This window comes from Plasmodium coatneyi, chromosome 8, assembly GCF_001680005.1.
Source record: "Plasmodium coatneyi strain Hackeri chromosome 8, complete sequence".
NCBI lineage: Eukaryota > Apicomplexa > Aconoidasida > Haemosporida > Plasmodiidae > Plasmodium > Plasmodium coatneyi.
This window is the reverse complement of record NC_033563.1, coordinates 1,419,040-1,442,024: the sequence shown is the minus strand read 5'-3', so window position 1 is coordinate 1,442,024 and position 22,985 is coordinate 1,419,040. Positions and strand designations below refer to the sequence as shown.

Sequence of the window (22,985 nt, the reverse complement as noted above, 5' to 3'; positions counted from 1 at the left end):
TTTTTTTTTTGTATTTCCCTGAACCTCACATTTTTTTTGTATGACTCTTTTTAATTATCATGTTTATTATTTAAACAAACGGAAAAGGGTGGGAAAAAAAGAAACAGACAAGCAAGTGCCAATTTCGTTCGCCATGCAAACAAAACACAACAACTGCTGTCTCCAAATTATGCACATAACGCGCAATGGTACAAAAAATGAAAGAACTTGGTCCGTACTGCACGGCGCAAACAAATGAATGTATTCACGTGGAAGGTTTTACGAAAGGGTATTCCACAAATTGAAGGAGAACAGTGGTATGTGGTGCGGGGAACGTGGTACCAACACACACACACTACTAGCCCTTTCGGTACATATAAAAAAATGTCGCAAATGGCACATTACTCATTAATGCCATTATAATGGTAGTTTTCTGGTGGTGCCCTTTTTGGCCCCCCTCAACCCATCATTTTGATGTCCCCCTTATAATAATTAATGTTAATTAATTCAAAGCACTTGGATTTCTGCAGCGACTGGAGGTACCTGTTCTTATGCCTAGGCGCGTAACTATTGTATATTTCAAAAAAGCGCTTGTAGTCATTAATTTTGCAAATGTCTGCGTAGTCAATGTAGGTGATTACGCTGTTGAGGAGGAAATTGGCAATGTAGGCATATCTGTGGTTTACGACGAAGAAGGAAATAAATTCCATCAGCTTGTTAAGGTATAGGAAGTAGGAGTGTTCATTTTTTTCCTTCATTCTTTTTAAAAAGAGAACGAAGTTTTCATCCTGGTCGGGGTTACCGTCTTCGCAATCACCCCCCCCATTATGTTGAGGTCCCCCATTTTTACATACAACCGACTCGTTCGACCCAGTAGGTGTCATTTCTGACAACTCCTTGTAAATGTAACTTTGCAGCACATCTGCATTTTCCAAATAGTTGTGTATGCTACCAACGATGAGGTCGTCATGGGATAGGTTGCTTTGCGATGTTCCGTTGGGGTTCTTTCCCCTATGGCTGTCCGTTCCTCCATTGTTAGAATTATCGTTAGTGGAGTCTCCCCCCTGGGTTATCTTCCTTATGCCATACTCATACTCGAATTTTTTCAAAAGGTGCAAAATGGAGAAGGTATAACCATTTAGATACGTCTCTATAACCGTTTTGAATTTAAATTTTTTATTAAGCTTCAAACACATGAGTAAGGATTCGTTTGTTTTGTTTTCACTGAGCAAATTTTCTAGCTGGTTTTCGTAGAATAGGTGTTTCCTCTTTTGTAGCATGTTCTCTGTACATACCTTTGCACTAACATTTTTTAAGAAGAGGAATTCTCCATTTAAAGATGCAGAAGCGATGGTATCGTTTCCACAGTTTTGAAGGCAAAATATTTTGTCCTTATGATAATTCACAGTAGAAACTTTTTCACAGTTCTTCATATTGACAATACTAATGTTTCCATTGCTAAACGCATTAATCATGCAGTTATCATTTAGAATTAAAACTTTTGTTAAATTAAAGTCTAGACTTTGGATGCTTTTCACACATTCGAAGTTGGTCAGGCTCCATATCCTCAAACCATCGTACGCGTTACTGTATAGAAGGTGATCCACCTTGGAGAACTGAATATTTTGAACGGGCTTTTTATGCCCCTCCAGCGTTTTTATCAGCTTCAGATTTGCGACTTCGAACAGTTTGATCGTTTTGTCCTTACTGCATGTGGCAACAATCTGCAGGTGGGAAAGTACAAAGGGGTGTAAAAATATATGCATCGTGCAAGCAGAAAAAGGTTCTTTTTCTCTCATCGCGTTTGTAGAAAACACATAATGAAGAACATAACTGTGGGGGTAGAGCTTCTTAGAAGAAATACGCTCAGACAAATAATAACCCTGTTGCCTCGCTTCCTTACCTTCGAGTTGTGCGATATAGCCACATCGTTTATCGTAACTTTGTGTGGATAAATGGTGAAGTTACTCTGGAAGGTTTCCTGGTCCTCTAAAATGTCATCAATTTTTCTCTTTTTTTTTTCCTTTCCCCCTTGGATAACATCCGAATTGACGGTAAAATTCCACAACTTCAAACTGCTGTCCTCACACACACTCACAAGGACAACTCTGGGAAACTTTTTCACATTTACGTCAATCGAATTTATGGTATATAAATTATCTTTCAGTATATAAATGCAATGATTGCTTCTTAAGCTCCACACAAAAATGTTCTTATCATTGGACCCGCTAAAGAGTAGTTGGTTTTTTTCGCTCAGCTTTATACATGAAACGACATCCTCATGACCTATGAGTAGCGTCTGCTGGATGAGATTTTCCTCAAAATTTAAAATTCGAATTATGTTATCTCCCGTGAGGACCACAAACTGGTTTTCCTTCAAACTTCCACTGGATACATCCTCCAGTGCCAATTCGTCTTCACCACTTGGGGAGTCCTCCCCTGGTTGTTCTCCCCTACCTACAGAACTTAACAGGAGCATTTCAAATATGCCCTCAATTCTGCAGGCGTAATTTTTCACAATCCTGAAATCTCGTAAGTCATAAATTAGCAAGGAACTATCTTCCCTAAACACATGTAATTTATTTTTTATGAGAATAAATTTGAGCACATTACTTTGGTTAATTAGTTTTTTATTTTCTTCAAATTTGAAAATAATTTCTGCGTTTATGGGGTTGTAAAAAATGAAGTTTCCTTCCACGTCATGAGTTAGGATTAACCATTTTATATTTTCATCGTTTAAAATTAACTTGCTTCTCTTCCTTTTGAAGATGCTGGACGGAATTACCAGCGCGTGGTTAATATCGTTCACCAGGTATATCTGCTTTATGGGGGTAAGTGCGACTACACCGCTGTTTCGGCTTTTTTTTTTTTTCTTCTTGTTACTGTACTGGTTCTTCAGGGCGTTGAATTCTTCTTCGTCCTGTGCGTTCAGGAGGCTCAAATCCCAGACGTTCATAATTTTGTCATTGCCAATCGTGATGAACCCGATCAGCTTTTCGTCATTCGCTCCTTCGTCTGGACTGCAATCCTCCTCCGCTACATCCTCTTCATTGCAATCCTCCGCCTCTACACCCTCTTGATTGCCCTCCTCTACCGCTACTCCCTCCGGGTTCGTTTCATCCTCCTCCGCCAGGACGGACTCTTCCTCCTGTTTTCCCATCGGGGCTGCCCCTCCTGGCACTGCCAAAAAGAGAAAATCAATGACGCCACTCATATGATCCTCACACGCTCCGACCTTCTCTCCCTTGGCAAAGTCATAAATGAAAACATTTTTTGTCACATCGGAACTGATGATAAAATTTCGGTACATCCTCAAGTTGGTAATTCTACTGTTGTGTATTCGGTAGGAGTATTTTAACTTATAGGACTTTAAATTATAGACGTTAATTAACCCGTTGATGTAGCCAACGAGTAACTGCTTGCCTCCCTGGGTAGAGTACCCAAAACAGGTTACAACCAGGTTCTGCGATTTCCAGACTTTCCTTTCCTTTAAGTGAACCCAGTTGTAGTAATATGAGTATGCACCCTTGTTCTCCTCTTCCGTTTCGTCGTACAAGTAGATATCGTTCCTGTGTTCACTTTCCTCACGTTCGCCATTTGCATCGACGTTCTGATCATCTTCCTTCACCGCCGCATCGTTAAGCTGCACAGCATAGTGATGTATCTTGTTGTCGTCCGTCGAGAGAAACACACTTCCGTCAGCGTAGTGTAGGAGTCTTATTGAACTGAACAAAGATATGCAATGCCTGTTCAGGTACCTCTTATGATAAGTCTCCTTCACCTCATCAATATCGACGGCGGATTCCAGAACGCACGTGGGGTGCATAGTATTGTAAAATTTGAAGCTGTTGTTGCCCCCCCATTCGTTTATCTTAAAGCAGTATATGTTATCACCACATAGACTCAAATACAGATCCTGCTCCTTTGAATAAAAAACATTTTTGTCCCCCTCGTAGAAGTCAAAGAACTTCTTCTCAATTTCGACATTCGTAACGATCGACATTGGCACGCGGTGGGACAAGCAGCAAACAGGAGGAAGCAAAAAAAAAAAAAAAAGGCTACAGAACTTTACGACATAGCTTAAAAAGGTATAATATGCCAAATTAAAAGCGAGTAACTGGTTGCATATTACTCATGGTTTTATTTTTTCTTTCATTTAAAAAAATAAATTTCAGAATTTCCGGTGGACGGCCGTACGGTTGTAAGGTCGTATGTATTATATACTCCGCGCTTTATGCTTAATACGGTTCCATGTTGTTGGCCCACTGTTATTTGCATTTCTTCGATTAGCCACATTTGGTGTTGTTTTAAGAAATATTACCCCGTCGAGCGCATTTTTTTTTCCAGCAAATTGTCAAGAAAAAATTATAACGGTATGAAATTATTCTGCTGATGGGTGAGGGGCACAATTTTAACAAAATTCGCTACATGTTCCGCAAAAAAAAAAAAAAAAAAAAATGTCACGGGTGACTGGCACAACATCAACATGTGAAGGGTGCCCTTCTGTTGGGCGTTCTCCTATGAGAAATATTTTCTCTTCCATAAGATGATTTTTTTTTTTTTTGTGCAAACCTTGAATGACTAAAGAGTGAATTCCTGTTTGTGATACCCTTTTCTTGTCACTTCGTTTCCTGCTCAGCATATTTTGTTTTTCCCCCCCCGCCTGAGGAAGGCACAAATTATGCACAACGTTGTTCACACCGTTGTTTCGCCTTAAGAACGAATACGCATACATGTATGCCTTCCGCGCGCGCTTATAGCCCAATCCTGTTACGAATAAATTGCACTTGGGCCACGCACATGTATTGTGTATTAGCCCCACGTCGTGATAACATTATATGAATACACTTTACGTGTGCATGAGAACGTGCCGACATGACAAAAACGACTGAGACATTGGTAAGAACAGGAATTAGTAAGCAGCTAGCATTTTTGCCGGAAAGCGATGAATTGAGGGTTGAAACTGATTTGTATTTATTTTAAAACAAGGATTTGTTCTGTACAGTTATGCATTGTATGTATATTTTAAATAGTATATATTAAATCAGTGTACCTATTTTAGCTTTTTCATCTTTTTTTTTTTTTTTTTTTTTATTTGTCCTTTAAAATGAGTAAAGTTTCTAAAAAGAGAAAGCATAACGAGTCTTAAACTACTTCGTTAAACATAGCACTTTTGTGAGAGTTACAAATATGTCTTACTTCCACGCCTAATGGTATGAACGCACGAAGTAGGGTTTAAATGTCCTTGTCGGACGAAATGAAAACGCAAATTTTTACCCCCAAACGACAGGTAGCTATATTTATGCTTACATTTATATGTGCATGAAAAGCTCCATATCGTACATATGTCTGTGCACAGTTGTGTAAAGCGTTACAGGCATGTACACGCGTCCACTAAACGCTTTGCTTGTACGTCGAATTTATTCATAGCCTCGTCGCTTGTCAGGCATTACTTGCCATGAACTCGCGCACAATTTGTAACGCAAAAATGCGTCCCAAGTGAATTTGTACACATCCTCGCCAAGCTTACAAAATTTAGTGTGAATTCTTCACATAAGTAATTAGTTGAAGAGGCCAACGTACTTTATACATCGCGGTATTGTTTGCCTAAGTAAGCATACGTTGAATTAGTGAGTGAGTCAGTATATGCAAAAAAGAAAAATATATTATGTATAAATGTTTTCGTTTTCCCGTGATAACCCTATATGTAGAAAATTTTTACCATGTCATCCCCCAATTTTGTTGTATGTTATAGTGAAAAACTAGACGTCCTCAAAGAAGAAAATAAGATCAAGTTTTTGTTTGGTCTAAAATAGAGACGCATTGTAAGTGCTCTATGGACTCTGCCGACACTGCCCTAGGAGTGTGTCATGTGTATGTCCAGTGAAAAAGGAACCCGCGCAGTGGACATGCAGTCGTTTGTTGTTTCGTATGCTTCATGTACGTATACAAGTACGTCCATACCTTTTGTACATGTACATGTGTAATTGTTTGTGTGTGTACACCTGACATGCGCAAATGTGAATTCGTGTTCGTGTTCTCATTTCACCCAGAAGAAACGCATTACATTCTTACTTCCCCAAAATACGTGTGGACAGACGTAATTAAGCGTTATTCTATGAAATATACACGCAGAAGTATGTATTTTAATGTTACTTTGGCGCAACAGGAGGAAAGGGGCGCCAAAAAAAAGGCAAACACTGTTAAATAATTAAAATGTTTAAAAGTGAATTGTTTTTATTTTTTCGCCGTTTATGTGAAATTACGTAAATTTTTACTACAGCTTTTTTTTTCCTTTTTCCTTTTTTTTTTTTTTTTTTCTTTCCCCCTACGCGCCTTTAGCTCGCATTTTGCTCATTCGGACGCGTCAGAATTTGTTACGCCTATTGTCAAGTTTTGTTTCTCACTTTTACCATATTATCGTCACTATCATTGTGACCATCATTGCCATAATTATCTTTATTTTCCCCCATACTGTTCCCCTTCCTCTTTGTTTGTTTTTTTTTTGAAAATCATTTGTTGAACATAAACATTTCTGAAGCATTTCCATTCGCGGAAAAGGAAACAGAAATAGGGGAAATTCATGTGCAATATTCTCACCATATGTTACAAAAGAATTTTATGCATAAATGGCATGCGAGCGAAGGGGGGTATTTTGTGAACAAAAAAAAAAAAAATCGGACATGGGTGAGTTTATGGACCCATGCAAATAATATGTACATAAACCATGTGTATGCGTGAGCTGCTGTATACCGTGTATTGTGTGCATATTTTTCAAATTCGCCTTTTTTTTTTTCTTACACGTTGTGTGAAGACTTCACATGTTCTGTACATGTTTGTACGTTTATATATGTGTACACAGGTGAGAACTCCTTTTGGGCGCTCACAAGTACACCCCTCCAATCCATCGGTTTGCAACAAAATTGCACATATGTTTGTAAATATACGTGTTGTTATGTTTTCCTACACACGTTTTTATGTGCACAGAATGTTATAACGTCGGACAGGCGCTACAATGTTATTCTGTTCCGACATTTTCTACGCGGTAGTCTTATCGTAAAAGTTGTTTACGGTTTATGGCACCCTGTGAGTGTAACCGTTTCCGATTTTGTCCAGTCCTTTTGCTGCTCATGCTGTAGACTTCTCTGTTTTTTTTTTTTTTTTTTTTACCTTTTTTGCTGCCCCGTTTTATGCATACCCGATGGGTTTTTATAAAAATCTTTGAATTAACACTTTAATTATTTTCTCAAGCCCAATTTTTGAACAGCTCTCACAAACCGTATGGGGATAACATGCATGTGTCAGCACTTCGACCGAATGCAAGTCAAAGTTGTGTAAAGCTCGTGCTACTACACAGATATGTGCATGCCTAGGCAGACGTATACAGACCCACATTTATGTAGGTCCAGTAAGCGTACCATTTGGGAATGCCCCCTTGTGGACGCGTAGATTAGTGCGGGGACGTACGTTCTTATGCACAAGATTTTGCGGTGGTGGACCCCTTATCTGTAGTTACCGTCCGGCTAAGGGGTCTAACCATTTCTGCCCACACGGCACAGTCACGTACGCAAAGGTACAACCATCAAAATAAAAACACATTGGGACGGTGCTACTAGTAGGATACAGACCGACGCACAACGTATATGACAAAACAATGAACAGCACCGATGGAATGAACAATGAAGATAACAAAATATGTCACCATAACTTAAGAAAAAACAGGAAACCGCGAAGCTACGATTTCGAGTACTTTGATGAGTCGCTAAATAAGCAAAAGGGGAAAAAAAGGGGCAGAAAGAGAGGAAGGAAACCCAAAAATGCACTAAACGTAATAAACAAAAATGTAGACTCTACAAATATAGATGAAAAGGTTAAGAGGCCGTACATTAAAAAAAGAAGCAAAGACACAAATGTGCACGAACAGGAAGACATAAAAAACGAGAAAAATGAAGACTACATTGTTTATAAGAATGAACCTGTGGAAGATAACAAACTGCTAAAGGTTCCGGAGGTGCGCCCCAAAGAAAAAAAAAGAAAAAAAAATTTTATCATGGACAAAAGTATGCAACTACTTAATTCAAATGTGCCCCTCAGGAATAGTAACATAAAAATTGATCGAATATGTGAATATCTATCCTACCAAACGAACACCACATGGAGGTACATGGGGTCGACTGTTAAATTTAGGCTTATAAATGACCAGCAGGAAAAATATATTTTTTTAAAAAACATGAAAAAGCATATCATATTTGAAATAGTTAAAATTGCCATGTTCGCTATGCTTAGGGTTAATCTGAATGACAATAATATTTACACCCTACACACCGAGATGAAGAAGGGACCCCGGAGGAAGTACCCCAATGAACAGAGTAATACATTCAGTTGTAAACGCTCTTCGGGGGACAAAACCGCAGAAGGTAACTACATAGGTAGTGTCCTCCACCCCAGTGAGACAGAACAAAATGATAATACCCCCCGTAGTAGTAACAGCCACATGCACTGCAGCTACTACTACTACAGTAGGCGTAGGTCAGGCAGTGGTGGTAGTGCTAAAGTGTTAAGGCGCAATTCTAGTCATGGCAGCGAAAGAGGGCAGATCCATCAGCGGGACGTGGATACCAATGACAGTAATTATAACCACAGTAATGCTGATATTACTCATGGGAGTGAATGCAGTTTGAGGAATTCGCTCCCTAGAGAAAGTGAAATGCCCCCCAACTGCATATACGCGCACTATGGCTCCATGGAAGACATCCATAAAAGGCTACAAGAAAAAGATGACATACTAAACCATGGCGTAACTGTATCGGAAATTCTAGACTTTGTAAAAGAAAAATATGAAAAGTATTACGAAAATGTTAAACAGTACATTGTGACGACACTAAATATTTATTGTGCGTTGAATATATTCAAGCTGATCAGAAGAGGCAGATATACCATTTGCAGGTTCGAGCATTTCAACATTTTTAAGGTGAAATATTTTAAAAAATATTTAAAATTTGTTTATACCTTAAAGGGGGAGGAGGAAATTTTGATGAACGTTAAGAATTATTTGAAATCCTTTTACTATGGCAAGACGGTGCGGCAACTGCGCGCAATGTCTTATTGGAACGCGGTCAGGGCGGCAAACTCCGTAAGGGGCCGCCGGTCCAGTTTGAAGGAAGGTACAAATGAAGGTGCATGCGGATGGGCAAAGGGGAAGTGCAGGATGAGTCCACGAACGAGTGTCCGATTGAGTTCGCAAGGAAGTCTCCAGGAAACTCTCCAACCGAAACAGGAAACGAGCAAACAGCCCGAAGCGTGCACGCAGAACGGGACGATAAAGGAAGAGCAGAGCCAAATGAACAACGACCCTCCAGAAATGAATAAAAGTATTAAGCATGAGAACGTAGTGACAGATATTATCATCCCGGTCAATAGTGTAGAGAGCGCACCTTCGAATGAAGCAAACAGTATTTGGAAAAACAAAAGCAAAGCGAAAAATAGCCAAAAGGAACCCAAAACAGGGGCAAAGCAGTGGAAAAAAAAAAGCAAAGCGAATAGCACTTTAGCAACACCGCACAATGAAGAAAAGATAAAAAATGTGTTTATCGACTTAAATAAAATTCATATAAAATGTATCAATGTGGTACACGGCATGAGACATTTTTTCTGTTCCTACGATACGAAAGAAACAAATGATGAAGAATTTGAAATTATAAAAGTGCAAAAAAAATACGACATATTGCGCAGGTCCAGTATTGCAAATATGAATTTAAGGTATAATTCTTTTACAGGTTCCAAGAGGCTACAAAGTAGGAACATGGTGAAGTACAATAATGATAGTTGCGGTTCCTTGGGCACGAAGAATTTACTCCTCAGAAATGATAATAGCATGAATAATCATGTTAGCCTTAATAATGAGGAGCCAATGTGCAAACAACCTCAGTATGGAAAACAGAAAAAACAAAATTATGAAGATGAAGTAAGGAAGCATGAAAAATACAACTCTGTTAATTTTAACATAAGTTATAAAACGTTGAGGAAAAAAATGATATGCGTTAGACACTATGTATGCACTACTAAGAAGGAAGAACGATCGCATAAGCCAAGACATGAACTGAAAGGAAAGGAGAAACTTCCCACCGTTTCGAATGACAGCTTGATACAGACGTGCTCCATAAATTCGAACATGTCCGGTGTCAGTGTGGAAGGGGTCTCCTCGATGAATATGGAGAGCCACTGTTCGCAGTAGGGGTGAAAAGGGAGGACAGAAGAACAGGAAATCAATAAAGGTGTAAACTAGTAAGAGTGTAAGTTAGTAGGAGAAGACTAAAGTGAAGACAGCAATGCCAACCCCCCATGGGGGAAATACCTATGACCTTACCATTTGCACACAACTCTTTTGAGTTCAATTTTGTCAGAAGTTTCGCCAAAATGATTGCAACAGCGGAGAAAAATATTGCAGATCGATAAATGTAACGCTATCCACTCCCCACACATAGTAGCATCATTTGGGGGGTATTCTCACATACATGAAAATAAAATTTTTATAGTATTTTTTGGGGGACACAGTTAATTTGAATGAGCCTCCAAAAAGGGGGGAGGAGGGATGGTGTCTCTGAGCGGCGCCCCATAATATGCTCCTGTGGGCCGTGGAAAGACGGGAAGAAAAACCTAATCCGTATATTTGTTTCAAATTCACATCCAAGCGAAAGTGTCAACCTATATGCAAGTGTAGATGCGTGCGGGACGCGAACAAGTTGCAATGAATGTCCACCTGGGGGCGGTGCGTGCAGCACGCTTGTGGGAGGAACCGAACAGAGGAAGAAAAGGCTGTTGATATTGGGAAAAAATGGGTGAATAGCCAACAAGGGCCATTATCCAACGAACGATTCGCACTACAGTTCGCTCCTATTTTAAGTAAAGCGACGGGGTCCCATCCACCTACCCATAGGTGCATGCCCACTTGTGCATACACGTGGTCGAATTTTAACTGTGTTTCCTTTCACAATCACCATTTTGTCTTTAAGGGAAGTGTCCATTTTTGTGCATCCCTCCCCCCAAAGGAGTTATGTATCACCAGTTGTTTTATACTTCCGTCCGCTTTATTTATTTTTAATGAACCTAATCCATTTTTTTTTTTTTTTTTTTTTGTAGTGATCATTTTTGAATGAAAAACATTTCAGTTCCACTCATTTTTGCTTTTTATTTCAATGCTATTCGTAGACCATACAACAGAATCTTTTTTATCTTTTACATTTGATTTGCCTTTTTTTTATTTGATGTTTTTACCATGTTTCGTCGTTTTTGCGTCTACTCATTTTTTACTGCGTCCCGTTTTGCTATTATATGCTTTGTTTTGCTTTTTTTTTTTTTTTTTTTGAACCGTCTTGGAGAATTCTCCTCCTCTCTTACCTTTTCCCGCCTCACTTTGCATTTTTCCGTGCAAAATTTTAAATTCACGTGTGTTTGTGTTCAATGAACTGAGGTGATATTGTTCACACAGTTTTGATGGTAACTACGTAAGTGTACCGACCCATTGGTCTACGGTCGACAATGCTAGTTATGCGCCTAGATGAACGGCTTAATTTTAAGTTGAGGGTCCGAATTAGAAAAAAAGGAGGACGTGCAATAGGGCAACGATGCAGCAGCTGAACCGCTATGCAGCCTTCGCTTTGTAAAACGAAGGGACCGCGTGGAAATTTACAAAAATGTAGACAAGTGCTAAAAAGAGGGCGACTACCAAAAAATGGAGATAGTGAAAAATGTACGAAATTGCCATGGAAAAGGTAATGATGGCACTCTTTTGATGAAAATATTTCTGTTTCTTATCGTGTGGGATTTTATAATCCATGATGAGAAAATTCGAGTCGGTGACAAACGGATCGATCATCATCTTCACGTGATTAATGAACTTGGCCACCTCCTCCTGGTACACAAAAAATTTCATAAATTTGTTAAGGCTTTCATTTAGTTGGATAAATTCTTCAGTGCCTATCATCTGGTTGGTATACTTAAGCACATCATTGTGCAGGTCCTTCTCATTTGAATTTTCCTCCTTGGACGATTTTACATACACATACAACGCCTCGAATATATTTCTGATATGAGCGGACACCTGTTCTGGTTTTATCTTCTGCTCTATCAAGGGTGTCTTGTGAATAAAACTTAAGGTCAGCTCCTTCGCGCTTAACGTAATACTGTCTATATTTTTTAATTCGAAATATTCGTGCAACCTTGGCAGATGTTTGCTATGGGTTTTTATATTTTCTTCCCTCAATTGGATCTCCTTCTGGAGATTTTTCATCACCACTCCTTTTAGTATATTGTAAAAACGCTGCACATGATCCGGCTGTAACTTCTTACTTTGGTGAATAAAAAAATTCACATCGTTTATACTGTCCAGTGCTAAAACGAATTCGATGTTTTCCCTAAATATGACATTCATCGAATCGAAAAAATGATCTATGCCAAAATAATAGTTGGTGAATAAGAATAGGATGTTGTAGTTGATGTCCTCGTTTTTGTAAACATGGGAAAATAATTTTATTAACTCCGTCATGGCAATCACCTGTGTATTTGTCGCTGTGCTATGGGAGGGGTGCGAACTTAAAATGCTAAAGACGTTGTAATCCACGGCAATGACGATTGTTTTTCTTTTCGTAAAGAGAAATGTTTCACTATTTTTGCTTTTGTTAAACACAGAGTTTATGTGAATATTATCTTTGCTTAAAAAATAGAAGACGTTTTTCGCGATTATTTTGTTTCTGTACTGATTTTTCGACAGTGGCATGATGCTTACATTTCTGGTTAATTCGAAGAAGCCAAACTTGCCCTTGTAGTTTTGGTAAATGCGCTCCACCTCTTTGTTGTTTTTCACGAAATAGATTGGTTGGTTTAGTTTAAAATTTAGCAGGAACTTTTGGATGAACAAGATTCGTTTCTCCAGCAGGTCATCCGTGATAAGGTTATCACTTTCACCAGCAGTGGTGTCTCTATTTTCGGACGCCACCCCGTTAACCCGCAGGTACTCCTCCCTGTCTATGTGCAAATCCTCCGGCACGATTATCACCACGCCATTGTTATTATTTCTCAAAATAAAGTGCAGCAAAAAGTAAAAATTTTTTGCATGCACAATTTCGTACAGGTTGATAAGCCCAGAATATTTAACCAGCTGTCGTGAACTCACATGCTTACTGATGGTCTGCATTTTTTCCTCCACCAACCTTTCAATTTTTGTTTCGTCATCCACGTCTAGTAGATCATCTATGGTGGAACTGTCTCCTTCAAATTTAACGTCATTGTAAAGGGTCAGTAGGTTTATCAAATTGCTCTTAACCATATAATTGCTGGACCCAACATATGTGTTTCTGTTCGTCATGAGGTGAATCAGCGCGTACGCCTTCGTTTCGTACAGTCCACTAACCAAGCCATACTTAAAAAGGATCAGAAAAAGCGTCAAAATGGGGAAAAAAAAGGGAAAATTCCTTGGAAATGGCTTCATTGTTCTACGATTCTATCTCTTCCTCTACACCGATGTTTTGTATGGCCTACCGCGGGCATGAGGGTTACGCCGCTTTTTACCGCGATGCCGCTCGTAGCGTACTGTGCGAGCATGGAAAATGGCTACTGTGTTGTAGGTACCTCAGCCGCCACGTTTATCTCATCATAGGTAAGTTTCTCCTATTTCGTATTGTACGTTTTTTTTTTTTTTTCCTTTTTTGGAGGGACGGTTCGTAAACGCTCGTTCAGATTTCTCCACGACAGTTAAACTGGCAAGGGCACAGTAAATGGGAGTGAACAAATGGGCAAGTCAACGAGTGGGAGAATAAGCAAGCCGACGAATGGGCAAATAGGAAGCTAACGAATAACTGCGCAGAACAACCGCAAAAAAAAAAAAAAAATCATTGACGATGCAACATTTAGCCTTCCAGTAAAGGAGCGTCATATAGTTCGAGCAGCTCCATGGAAGTGGAGGAACCATATTGTTTTCCTGAAAAAATCTCCTCTGAAAATACATGCACGCGTTATTGCACTAAGGTGGAACCAAATGGCACAACATCATCACGCTCGATCACCTAGGACGGAATATCCTCTGTATAACGTGTGGGTGTAGAAGGTAGCGAACGCGTTGATGCTAATGCGTACATATGAACTTACACAATGCCTTCTCATTTTTGTAGAAGATTCTTCCTAAAAATGTAGTAGAAAAGCACAAATGGGTAAAACATACACGGCGCCAACAGAAGCTGCGCACTCAACCTCACAGTCACGCCATTCTGTTATTGCAACCCTCCCACCCTTCCGCTAATTGTATATGTTTCCTTTTTACGAAGTATCTGGCAAGTGGCTACAAACTTATTGTAAAAAAAATTGTAATAATAATTTGACAAAAAAAAAAAAAAAAAAAAAAAAAGGTTCTCTTCCGCTTCACATTTTCCTTCTTTATCACAAAATGAAATAAACGGCAGGTGAATTCCCCACACGTCAGCATTTACAAATGTTATAGTTGGGTGAGCTTTCCTTTTCGGAAGGAAGAACTGCAAAAGGGGGGGGAGAAAGGTTACAGGGAAGAAACATTATGAGACGCTTCCTGCATAACCCCGTGCGGTAAAGAAGAACGCATCAAATAAAAAAGAAAAAAAAACATATCAATGTTATGCGTATATGTAGAAATGGCGACATTAACGCGAATGCGCAGACTGACACATGCCAAGGGGCACTCACCTGGTCCTTCCCCGTAGGAGTAAATGTACCGAATGTTTACAATATCCTTCACGTCCATGTTCCTTAAAATTTCATTGGACACGTAGAACTGCACATCGCTGTAGTCGTTGCCTTGATCTGAAAATTTAAGAAAGATAGGACAGGTGTGGGGGTCACAGGGGTGCCATACACAAACCTATAGCTACGCAGAAATGTAGCACACAGGTATGTTACGTGCGTATGTATTTTTTTTGTTTACCCGTATAGTTTCTAAACTTTCGAACATGGAGGTTCTTCCGATGTATGACCTTGGCTTTTATGTAATTTATTAAATTGTCCCCCTGGTGGAGGGGTCTCCCCAACCTGTTTTGCCCCCTTTTCATGTAGAACGAGTGAATCACGTCACTCTCCGTTGGCACATTTTCCTCCCCCTTTTGTTGTTTAAAGGAAGAATCGTTGCTTTTATTCGACTCCTTTCCTAGCAATCGTGCATACTTCTTGTATAGCAGTTCGTATTTTTTCTTCAACAGTTTGTGTTCATTAGTTAAATTGTGATAATTTTTTTTGAGGCCTTGAATTTTCTCCCCTTTTACATGGTCGTACATTTTGGGGAACGAATTATGTTCACTTGTTTGTGTAGGTTTGTATTCCTCTGCACATGGGACGTGACTTTTATTGCTTTCCATGCAATCGCACGTGGGGGTACTGTTTTCCTGCTTTAAAAAAGGAAAAAAAAAGTTACGCCATTAAAAAAACAGCAAAAAGGGGATCCATCGAAATGATAATCCAAAACATGAACAGGATGGACGTTGTGTCTACACGCGGAAGGAGATATATAAATGTATTCGTGTCCATGTGTGGAGGGTAAACTCCTTTGCCCCCCCTTTTGGCATAAGGCATACTTTTATTTGATATTCATTGCACCGATCCATTTTTTTTCTTCCTTTCATGAAACATTTCAGGTAAGACATCTGCTTATTTAGCGTGTCAATTTTTTTCCTTTTCCTTTTTAATCCTTTAAATAATTCAAGGTTCGTTTTGGATAAAAAATAGCATTTCTCGTTGCTTTCGAGGAGCTTGCTTTTTACTCTCTCGTAGTTGTCCAGAATGGTGTCACTTCGGTAACTGCGGGGTGAGCGAAGATTATTGGAGGGGCATGTATAGTCCACATGTCTGCTTCTGTGCATGCGTCTGTCATTCCAGCACTTATTCGTTATGTTGTGTTTTTTCAGTTTGGCCTTTAATTGGCATTTCTCACCTGCTGATTCGTTCGTGCCTCCGTCTGTGAAGAACTGAGCACCTTCTTCCCGCCTTTCGTTTTTTCTTCCATTTGGGGGGCAAGAAGGGAAAAGAGGGGAACAAAATGAATTATACATTTGAAAACTTCAGGGTAAGGCAGCTTTAGAGGAAACTACATTTTTGTTCTCTCAAGGTTTGCTCAGTGTGGTTATTTACTATGTGGCCTCTTTCTACATTTTCAGAAAAGAGAATATATCCTCCTGTGATTTCCTCATTTGGCACATAAACCATTTTACTCACAACTGCATTCACACATGCATTTTTTTTTGATGCTACCTTTAGGATGGGTGCATCGAACTTGGCGGGCGTCTGCAGCTGCATCAGTAAGTCGCTCTTTTCTAAGATCAAGTCATTGGCTATTTTTAGCTGAATGGGTGCGCGGGAAAATTAAGCCAATAGGGGAGGGAGTAACCACTTAGGTGTATATTGTAATGACAAACGCATTGTGTGTGCATATAAGATAGTTTTACAAAATGCAGCGACCACGGATACACATTGTGAGCCATTCCTCTTTTAAGTGCACGTCGTACTTTGTCTTTTTCTCTCCTAAGTTTATCCGTTTTGTTTTTTATTCTTTCCTGGAGAGACAACTTTTCATCTTTTATTTTATCGTTCAATGAATTGGCCAAATTTAATTCTCTCTTGAGGTTTTTTATTTCCAGTTCCAGGGCACCTTTTGCTTCGTTGTCGCTTTGTTCCTCATTTTTTAATTTCTTTGGGGGGGTAAATGGGGGCACAATAAGGTATATGTGGCGGGTATGATAGATATTGTCGGAGCATCTATAGCGATGATCTCACGCGCTTAAGAAGTGTGCATCCGCTCCTGCGCGCGTTCTTTCCTTTTTTTTATTAAACCTTTGACTTGTGTATTGTAAATTCGTAACTTTCGATGCGTTTATTCATTTCGGTTTTCTCTTCCCCTATTTTACTTATCCGTTTGTTCAGGTCTCTGATTTCTTGGGCCTACGGAAAAGTGGGGAGAAGTGCGAAAAGAACAATAACACATGGCGTTTTCCCCTTGTGGTTTGTTTCCACACAGATGGACAGATGCCTGCATTAGTCTGCTGCGTCTCTTTCACCTGTTCGTCGTTATTCTCAACGGCAGTTTCGAGCTTTCTGCTTAGCGTGTCATTCGCCTTGTTCAGTTTGTTTATCTGCGTAGGGGATGAAATGGAGTGAAGCCATGCTCAGTACGTGATGCGATTGGGCAGGCGGATAGCGCCCCCCCTGCTGTGCAAAGCATCGCATAAACTTACCTCCTTCACGTATATATTCATCGCCTCCTTCAGGTTGACGTTCAAATGTTCTAGGATTTTTTCTAGTAACTGTCCGAGACCCTTGTGATCTAGGTATTCATCTGCTAAATGTTGCAAAGGGGATTTTAATTTTTTCAAAAACGTGTGTTTATCATGCGGGTCCACCTATGCACACGCAGACACACCCACACCCACATACGTTTTTCGGTGCAAACCAACCTGCCTCAACTTCCTCGTGAAGATGAACGTACTTCTTCGATGGAGCAATGAATGCCGAATTGTCCACATAGTCTTCACACAACTTCTTCTTATACTTCCTGACCTCCTGCCTCTTTAACATTTCTAGTAAATTTTTTTTTTTCCTACTCGAGTTATTATATTCCAACAATTCAGTGTCACTAAAGTAGTCTCTTCGTTCATGTTGCAACTTTCTTTTAAAGTGGAAACTACCTGTATACCTTTTAGTAGAGGAAAACCCTTCACTTTCGAATGAAAAGGTTGTGTTTGTTTTGTCTCCCTGATTAGATCCCTTCACACAACCAGTTGTCTCTCTTATGCTTGCAGATTTGTTCCCTTCTCCGTGGGTATCTGGAAAATGTGCATACCTGTTATTTACTCGTTCGGTTGAGTCTTCCTTACGGGGCCATTCCTCTAGCGCATGTGCGCCTGTTGGACATTCGCTTATTGGTCCGATTAGCGGTTCGACCTGGTGCTGAGTTTGCCCCTCATTTTGAGGAACATTCCCCCCCTTATCTGTTGCAACCCATCCTCTTTCGCCACACGTGGATTCGTCCCGTTCACTCGAGTATGACTTATTGAAGTAGAAAAAACTTTTCGTCTTTTTAATTTTTTCAATTATTTGGTTGGTACTAAAATCCCGCGTATCATTTTCGCAGTGCAACGGAAACACCGACTTCTGATTGTCCAAATTGTCGAATGTCCTTGACAGCTCGCTTGAAAAAAAACTTTTAAGTTTATCATACTTGGGGTTCTTGCCATCATTGCGCTCGGATATTTTATCCAGCAAATTTATTATCCTGATTAGCTTTTCTGTGTTCTCTTTGTTCATTTTGGCTACTCAGCGTATGAATCATGTTACGCATGGGTGAGGAGGCAGCCCAAAGATGTGCACGCATATAGACACACATAAAATGTGTAGACATGGACTGGGTTTGCAAAGTGGAATCCTCTTTTTTGCTTAATTTTGATGAGGAAGGAAAGGCATTATCTTCCTTTTAATGTAGCACCGAAGAGTTATACATAGATAATGTTACGTAAGGAATGATTACTTTTTTTTTTTTTTTTTTTTTTTTTTTTTAGTAACGACTTATTTTGCAACTTTTATATTTCCCAACCTGACCAATAAAAGGGGGAAGGTTCGTTTCTATTGTCTTGGCTTTTTTTTTTTTTTCCTGCTGTGCAGAATAAGGTTAAGAATGGCGGCAATTGCGCTTTCGTTCCTTTTTACACTCATAATTGGTGACGGTGGGGAAAAATTTTTTCAAACTGAAACAAGTAGATTTAAAATGCACCGAACGGATAGATTTGTTATTTGCATATTTGTTTTGCGTGTTTACCAATTCGTACCATCATCTACATGTACCCCTTATTCCCCTTACGCATATGTTTCCTTTCCTCTTTTACTGTCTACATTTTGGAACAGCCGTAAAAAAAAAGGCAACTTCTGTGCGTAAAAAAAAAAAAAAAAAAAAAAAAAACGGAAGGAAAATGCAATCACAGGATCACGGGCGTGATAATGAAAAGTTTGTACTGCCCTCCTTTTACTAATACCTTAAAAATGACAGACAAAATAAGGCAAACAGGTTGAAACGGCTGTAGTGGGCTCGTGAAAATGGAAAAAAAAGTGAAAGGAGCAACATGCTGTACTTTTTACTTTTTAAAGACAAGGATTTTCCCATTTTTTTTTACACCTCTTCGTTCAGGCGAACAAGTGAGTTTAAATTTGGCCAATAGGTGGTGATGGTGGGGAAGTAAAACTGCGATGACTACATGTGACATTCAAGTGTTTGATGTAGAACGTACGTTAGGCCAATTCTGTTAGACTTTTTGTTTTTTTCTTTTTGCTATGTTTTGCTATTATGCGTTATCCTCTGTGGAGGTTAAACTCGGGGTGAATATCAAGCCGCGCCTTTTTGTTGTTCCTTTTTAAATTTATTCGCATAAATTTAGGGGCACACCCAAGGGGGTCAAAAAAAGAAAATTAGTGCCGCACAAATGTACATACATATGTACTGATGTGAAGTAGATGGCAACCGCACGTAACAGCTATGTACCATATGGCTTCTGTTTTCTCACAACACATATATATCCTCCCCAATTACCCCCGACAGAAGATTCGCAAACGGGCGCCGAGGAATCACAGAATCCAGAATAAGTCATCTCAGTTTTTATTCATTACAACCGTTGCTTTTTAATGAATGAAGATTATACAATTTTGTAGGAAAAAAATGCGAAAACTTTTGCCCATATATAAGTACATTCTTTTACTTCGTTAGGAAAATTTTCATCCGAAGGGAAGAACGAATCTGTAGTTTCCTAAGTTTCAAGAATGAAAATATCATCACGTGTTTTTATCTGTGCTTATTTTTACATATGCCCCAGTTTATACATTCCTTTATTTGTACATGAAAAGTAGAGATTACATGTTATGTTTTATATATTCCCTTGATGAGGGGTCTATTCCTTTTTCGTGTCATCCACTGTAGGGTGGACAAACGGTATGGTTTAGTGTAGTAGTACATGCTCTGCGTTTTTTGCTAAGCTCGCGTGTAAATATATACGTACGCGCGCGCACTATGTAAATTAAGTGCATCACCACAGTTCCACGAATTCTGCCAGCTCGCCGTTATCTGTGAAGGAACTGCCCCATACAAGATGCGCTCACTTGTATATATCATTTTTGCCACATTCACGCAAGGGAGGAAAAACACATCAAGAGGAGCACCCACATGTACAGCGCATACGTGAACCTACGCCAAAAAACGCACGTACATATATATATCTATATATATATCTGCAAATAAATATATATATGTAAATATATTATATATATATGATATATATATATTATATATACGTACATGGAAATATTTGCTTGTGCGAAGTCGCCACCCCGGCGTAGTTGGTAACGCTTAACGCTCTCGCGTTCTTTCGCGGCGTACTACAGAGTAAGCATTTTTTTTTTTTTTTTTTTTTTTTTTTTCTACCACCATTTTCAGAAGGAATTTACCATTTTGCCTCTTTGGCAATTTTTAAGGTATATGTGGTATGAAAGAGAAAAATGTGATTTACATATGAATGCATTTTTAAGATGTACGAAGAATGAACAGCATTTTATCTTCATCATATGAATGTATTTCTTGTAAGTCAGTTTGAAATTTCATGAATCCACTAAAAAAAAGGCAGGAAAGGAGGCAAGAAAAGGAAGGTATATAATAAAGGAAGAAAAGAATGCAGAGAGAAACCTACCAAAACTGCCAGTAAAAGCTGTTTATTAAAGCTTATATAAAAAAAAAAAGTTATCTTCCTTTTTTGAGATTGTCCCTAATGAGAAATACATAATTATTTCATTCTTTCACTTTACCTACATATTGACGGAGTTTAAAGCTCGTCACCCGCCCCTCGATAATGTGCCTTGCCGCATTATGTGAATGTCTGCCAACGTGCGCGTGCATATATTTATTCGTACGTTTACATGCGTGCGTATATTTACGTATTGCTAAATTTTATAATACTGCGCAGGAGTGGATGGACATGTAATAAGCTCCATACTGTTTCATTTCTCGCAGCAGTTTGCACACAAAGAGGGCAGTTCAAAAGGGTATAATCAACCCTGGATGTAACAGACGTCCGCAGTGACGCACATGTGCATATACCAGAGTTAGACCCAACATCGGCCTTCATCAACTTACGCACGTAGTTGCGCCCACAAAATATGGAAAGTGGTTTACGCTGCTTCTATTTTTCGTGCCGCGTTTTGTTTTATCACCCCCTTAGTAGTTAGCACTAGAAGGGGATCCCAACTCCGTGTGAGCATATGTTCTAATTTCATATGTATGTACGTGCGAACGTCAAGTAAAGACTGACGTCGAAAATGCATTAAAATATGATGATGCAGGGTAGCCCTTCCTTACATGCATCGTGAAGTTTTTTTTTTTTTTTTTTTTTTTTTTTTTTTTTTTTTTTTTGTCCATCCTTACTGTTAATACGTTATAGCCACTACTACGGCTAATGCGACTGCAGGGGCTGCTTCTCCCATTACGACTATTGCCAATTGGCTTGTTTGATTTGCCGTCCTGCGCTGCGTGTCTTATGTCATGATAATTATGGCAAAACGTGAGTACCTTACAAAATGTGAATAAAAGGGGCACAGCCAACACCAATCAGTGAGAACCCCCGTCACGTTAATTTTGCTACTCCTCCATTTCGCTGTTCCCATTTTTTTTTTTACACTGTCGTCGCCAATTGGCAGACCCATTGCGCAGCCCCTGAATCGACATTATTACAAGATAAATTTATCCACATTCTACGGATGCGTTTAGTGAGTACTTTGTAAACGCGTGAATGTTTCATTTTTTTTTTATCATCCTCTGGAAGAATCCCCGAGGAGCATATCGTACCATTTATTTTTTGCCGTGTTGACATTTTTCTCCTTTACATTTCCAAGCTCCTTCACCTACGTTTGAATTCTTTTTTTGTATTTCATGCCCGTGTGTTGATTTGTCTTCTTGTTGGGGACGACCAAACGCAGCTTTATCGTTTTATTTTTCGTCATTTTTTGTGCCATCATATCTTGTTATTTATTTGCCGAGTACACCATTTAGTGGTCTACCCTGCGGACTTGTTAGCTGGCCGCTTATTTTCCCTTTTTTTTTTTTTTTTTTACCATAAAGTGGAAATGTTTTTACGTTATTTGTGAGGCACCGAGAATGTAAGCGTATGCCTACACGTACACACACGCATGTTCATGCAGGGGGTGTATGTCAGGTGGGATGCACTCACGCGTTCACCTGCGCGAGCGTGTAAAAAAACGCATACATGTGCAAGGGAGTATCAAATGAACCGCATCAATTTTTGCCCCCCGGTTTCGATGCAAGCTACTGGTATGATATGTTGACTACCCTGTCGAAGCTACCCCGTTGAAACTACCCCTCAGAGTCTCCCCTTTTTTTTGTTTTTTCGTGTTTCCCTTTTCGTTACTTTTTTGTTTTTTTTTCCACGTTGCGTTTATCACGCTCAGTGCACGCTGCTGATTTTCGCCTTTCATTTTATTACCAACCCGGTCAGCTGATACGTACACACCACACATATTACTGAACTTTTTACGTGTGCAGTTTTGGCATCTTGAGGATTGGACGTTTAAATTTGCATATTCCTCTTCATCATCTTTTTTTCCTTTTTCCCCGCTCCCTTTTAATGCATACTGTTGTACGTGTGTGCTAAAATTTCCACACAGCAGAAACGGGGATAGCAGAGTGTTTACCCGTCAGCCGTTCTGTTAGGCACTTTTAAACATCTGGGGAAAGAAGAAGAAAAAAAGATTCATCTGACGGCACCGTTCGTTCGTTGGCTCGATCTCTGGATAGCTCTTTTATGTGGTGATAAGGCCGAGGGATTAACAGCACAGCGTTGTTCGTGTAAAGGTACGGGCCGCATATTTGCACGTTTCGCATGGCACATTAAACCATACACGAAACGGTACGTACTTACATAGACACGGTAAATTGATAGACGGATAGATAA

General features: G+C 39.4%; 4 protein-coding genes across 4 annotated transcripts; 1 reads left to right on the top strand and 3 right to left on the bottom strand.

Annotated features, from left to right (window-relative positions):
* Positions 1-437: 437 nt before the first annotated feature.
* On the bottom strand, positions 438-3,982 carry PCOAH_00022180 (Uncharacterized protein; the record flags this gene model as incomplete). Its single annotated transcript, XM_020059025.1, has 2 exons — positions 438-1,703; positions 1,883-3,982. The coding sequence occupies 2 exons, from the start codon at positions 3,980-3,982 to the stop codon at positions 438-440; spliced, it is 3,366 nt and encodes a 1,121-aa protein (XP_019914496.1).
* A 3,651-nt stretch (positions 3,983-7,633) lies between these two features.
* Positions 7,634-10,213, top strand: PCOAH_00022170 (Uncharacterized protein; the record flags this gene model as incomplete). Its single annotated transcript, XM_020059024.1, has 1 exon — positions 7,634-10,213. The coding sequence occupies one exon, from the start codon at positions 7,634-7,636 to the stop codon at positions 10,211-10,213; it is 2,580 nt and encodes an 859-aa protein (XP_019914318.1).
* Positions 10,214-11,620: 1,407 nt separating this feature from the next.
* Positions 11,621-13,465, bottom strand: PCOAH_00022160 (Uncharacterized protein; the record flags this gene model as incomplete). The annotated part of the gene is made up of 1 exon (XM_020059023.1): positions 11,621-13,465. One exon carries the CDS (start codon positions 13,463-13,465, stop codon positions 11,621-11,623), a length of 1,845 nt encoding a protein of 614 aa, XP_019914439.1.
* Positions 13,466-14,448: 983 nt separating this feature from the next.
* PCOAH_00022150 (Uncharacterized protein) lies at positions 14,449-18,291 on the bottom strand (the record flags this gene model as incomplete). Its single annotated transcript, XM_020059022.1, has 11 exons — positions 14,449-14,501; positions 14,689-14,805; positions 14,927-15,380; positions 15,570-15,792; positions 15,926-15,990; positions 16,243-16,332; positions 16,497-16,679; positions 16,822-16,929; positions 17,046-17,120; positions 17,223-17,323; positions 17,442-18,291. The coding sequence occupies 11 exons, from the start codon at positions 18,289-18,291 to the stop codon at positions 14,449-14,451; spliced, it is 2,319 nt and encodes a 772-aa protein (XP_019914557.1).
* Positions 18,292-22,985: the final 4,694 nt, after the last annotated feature.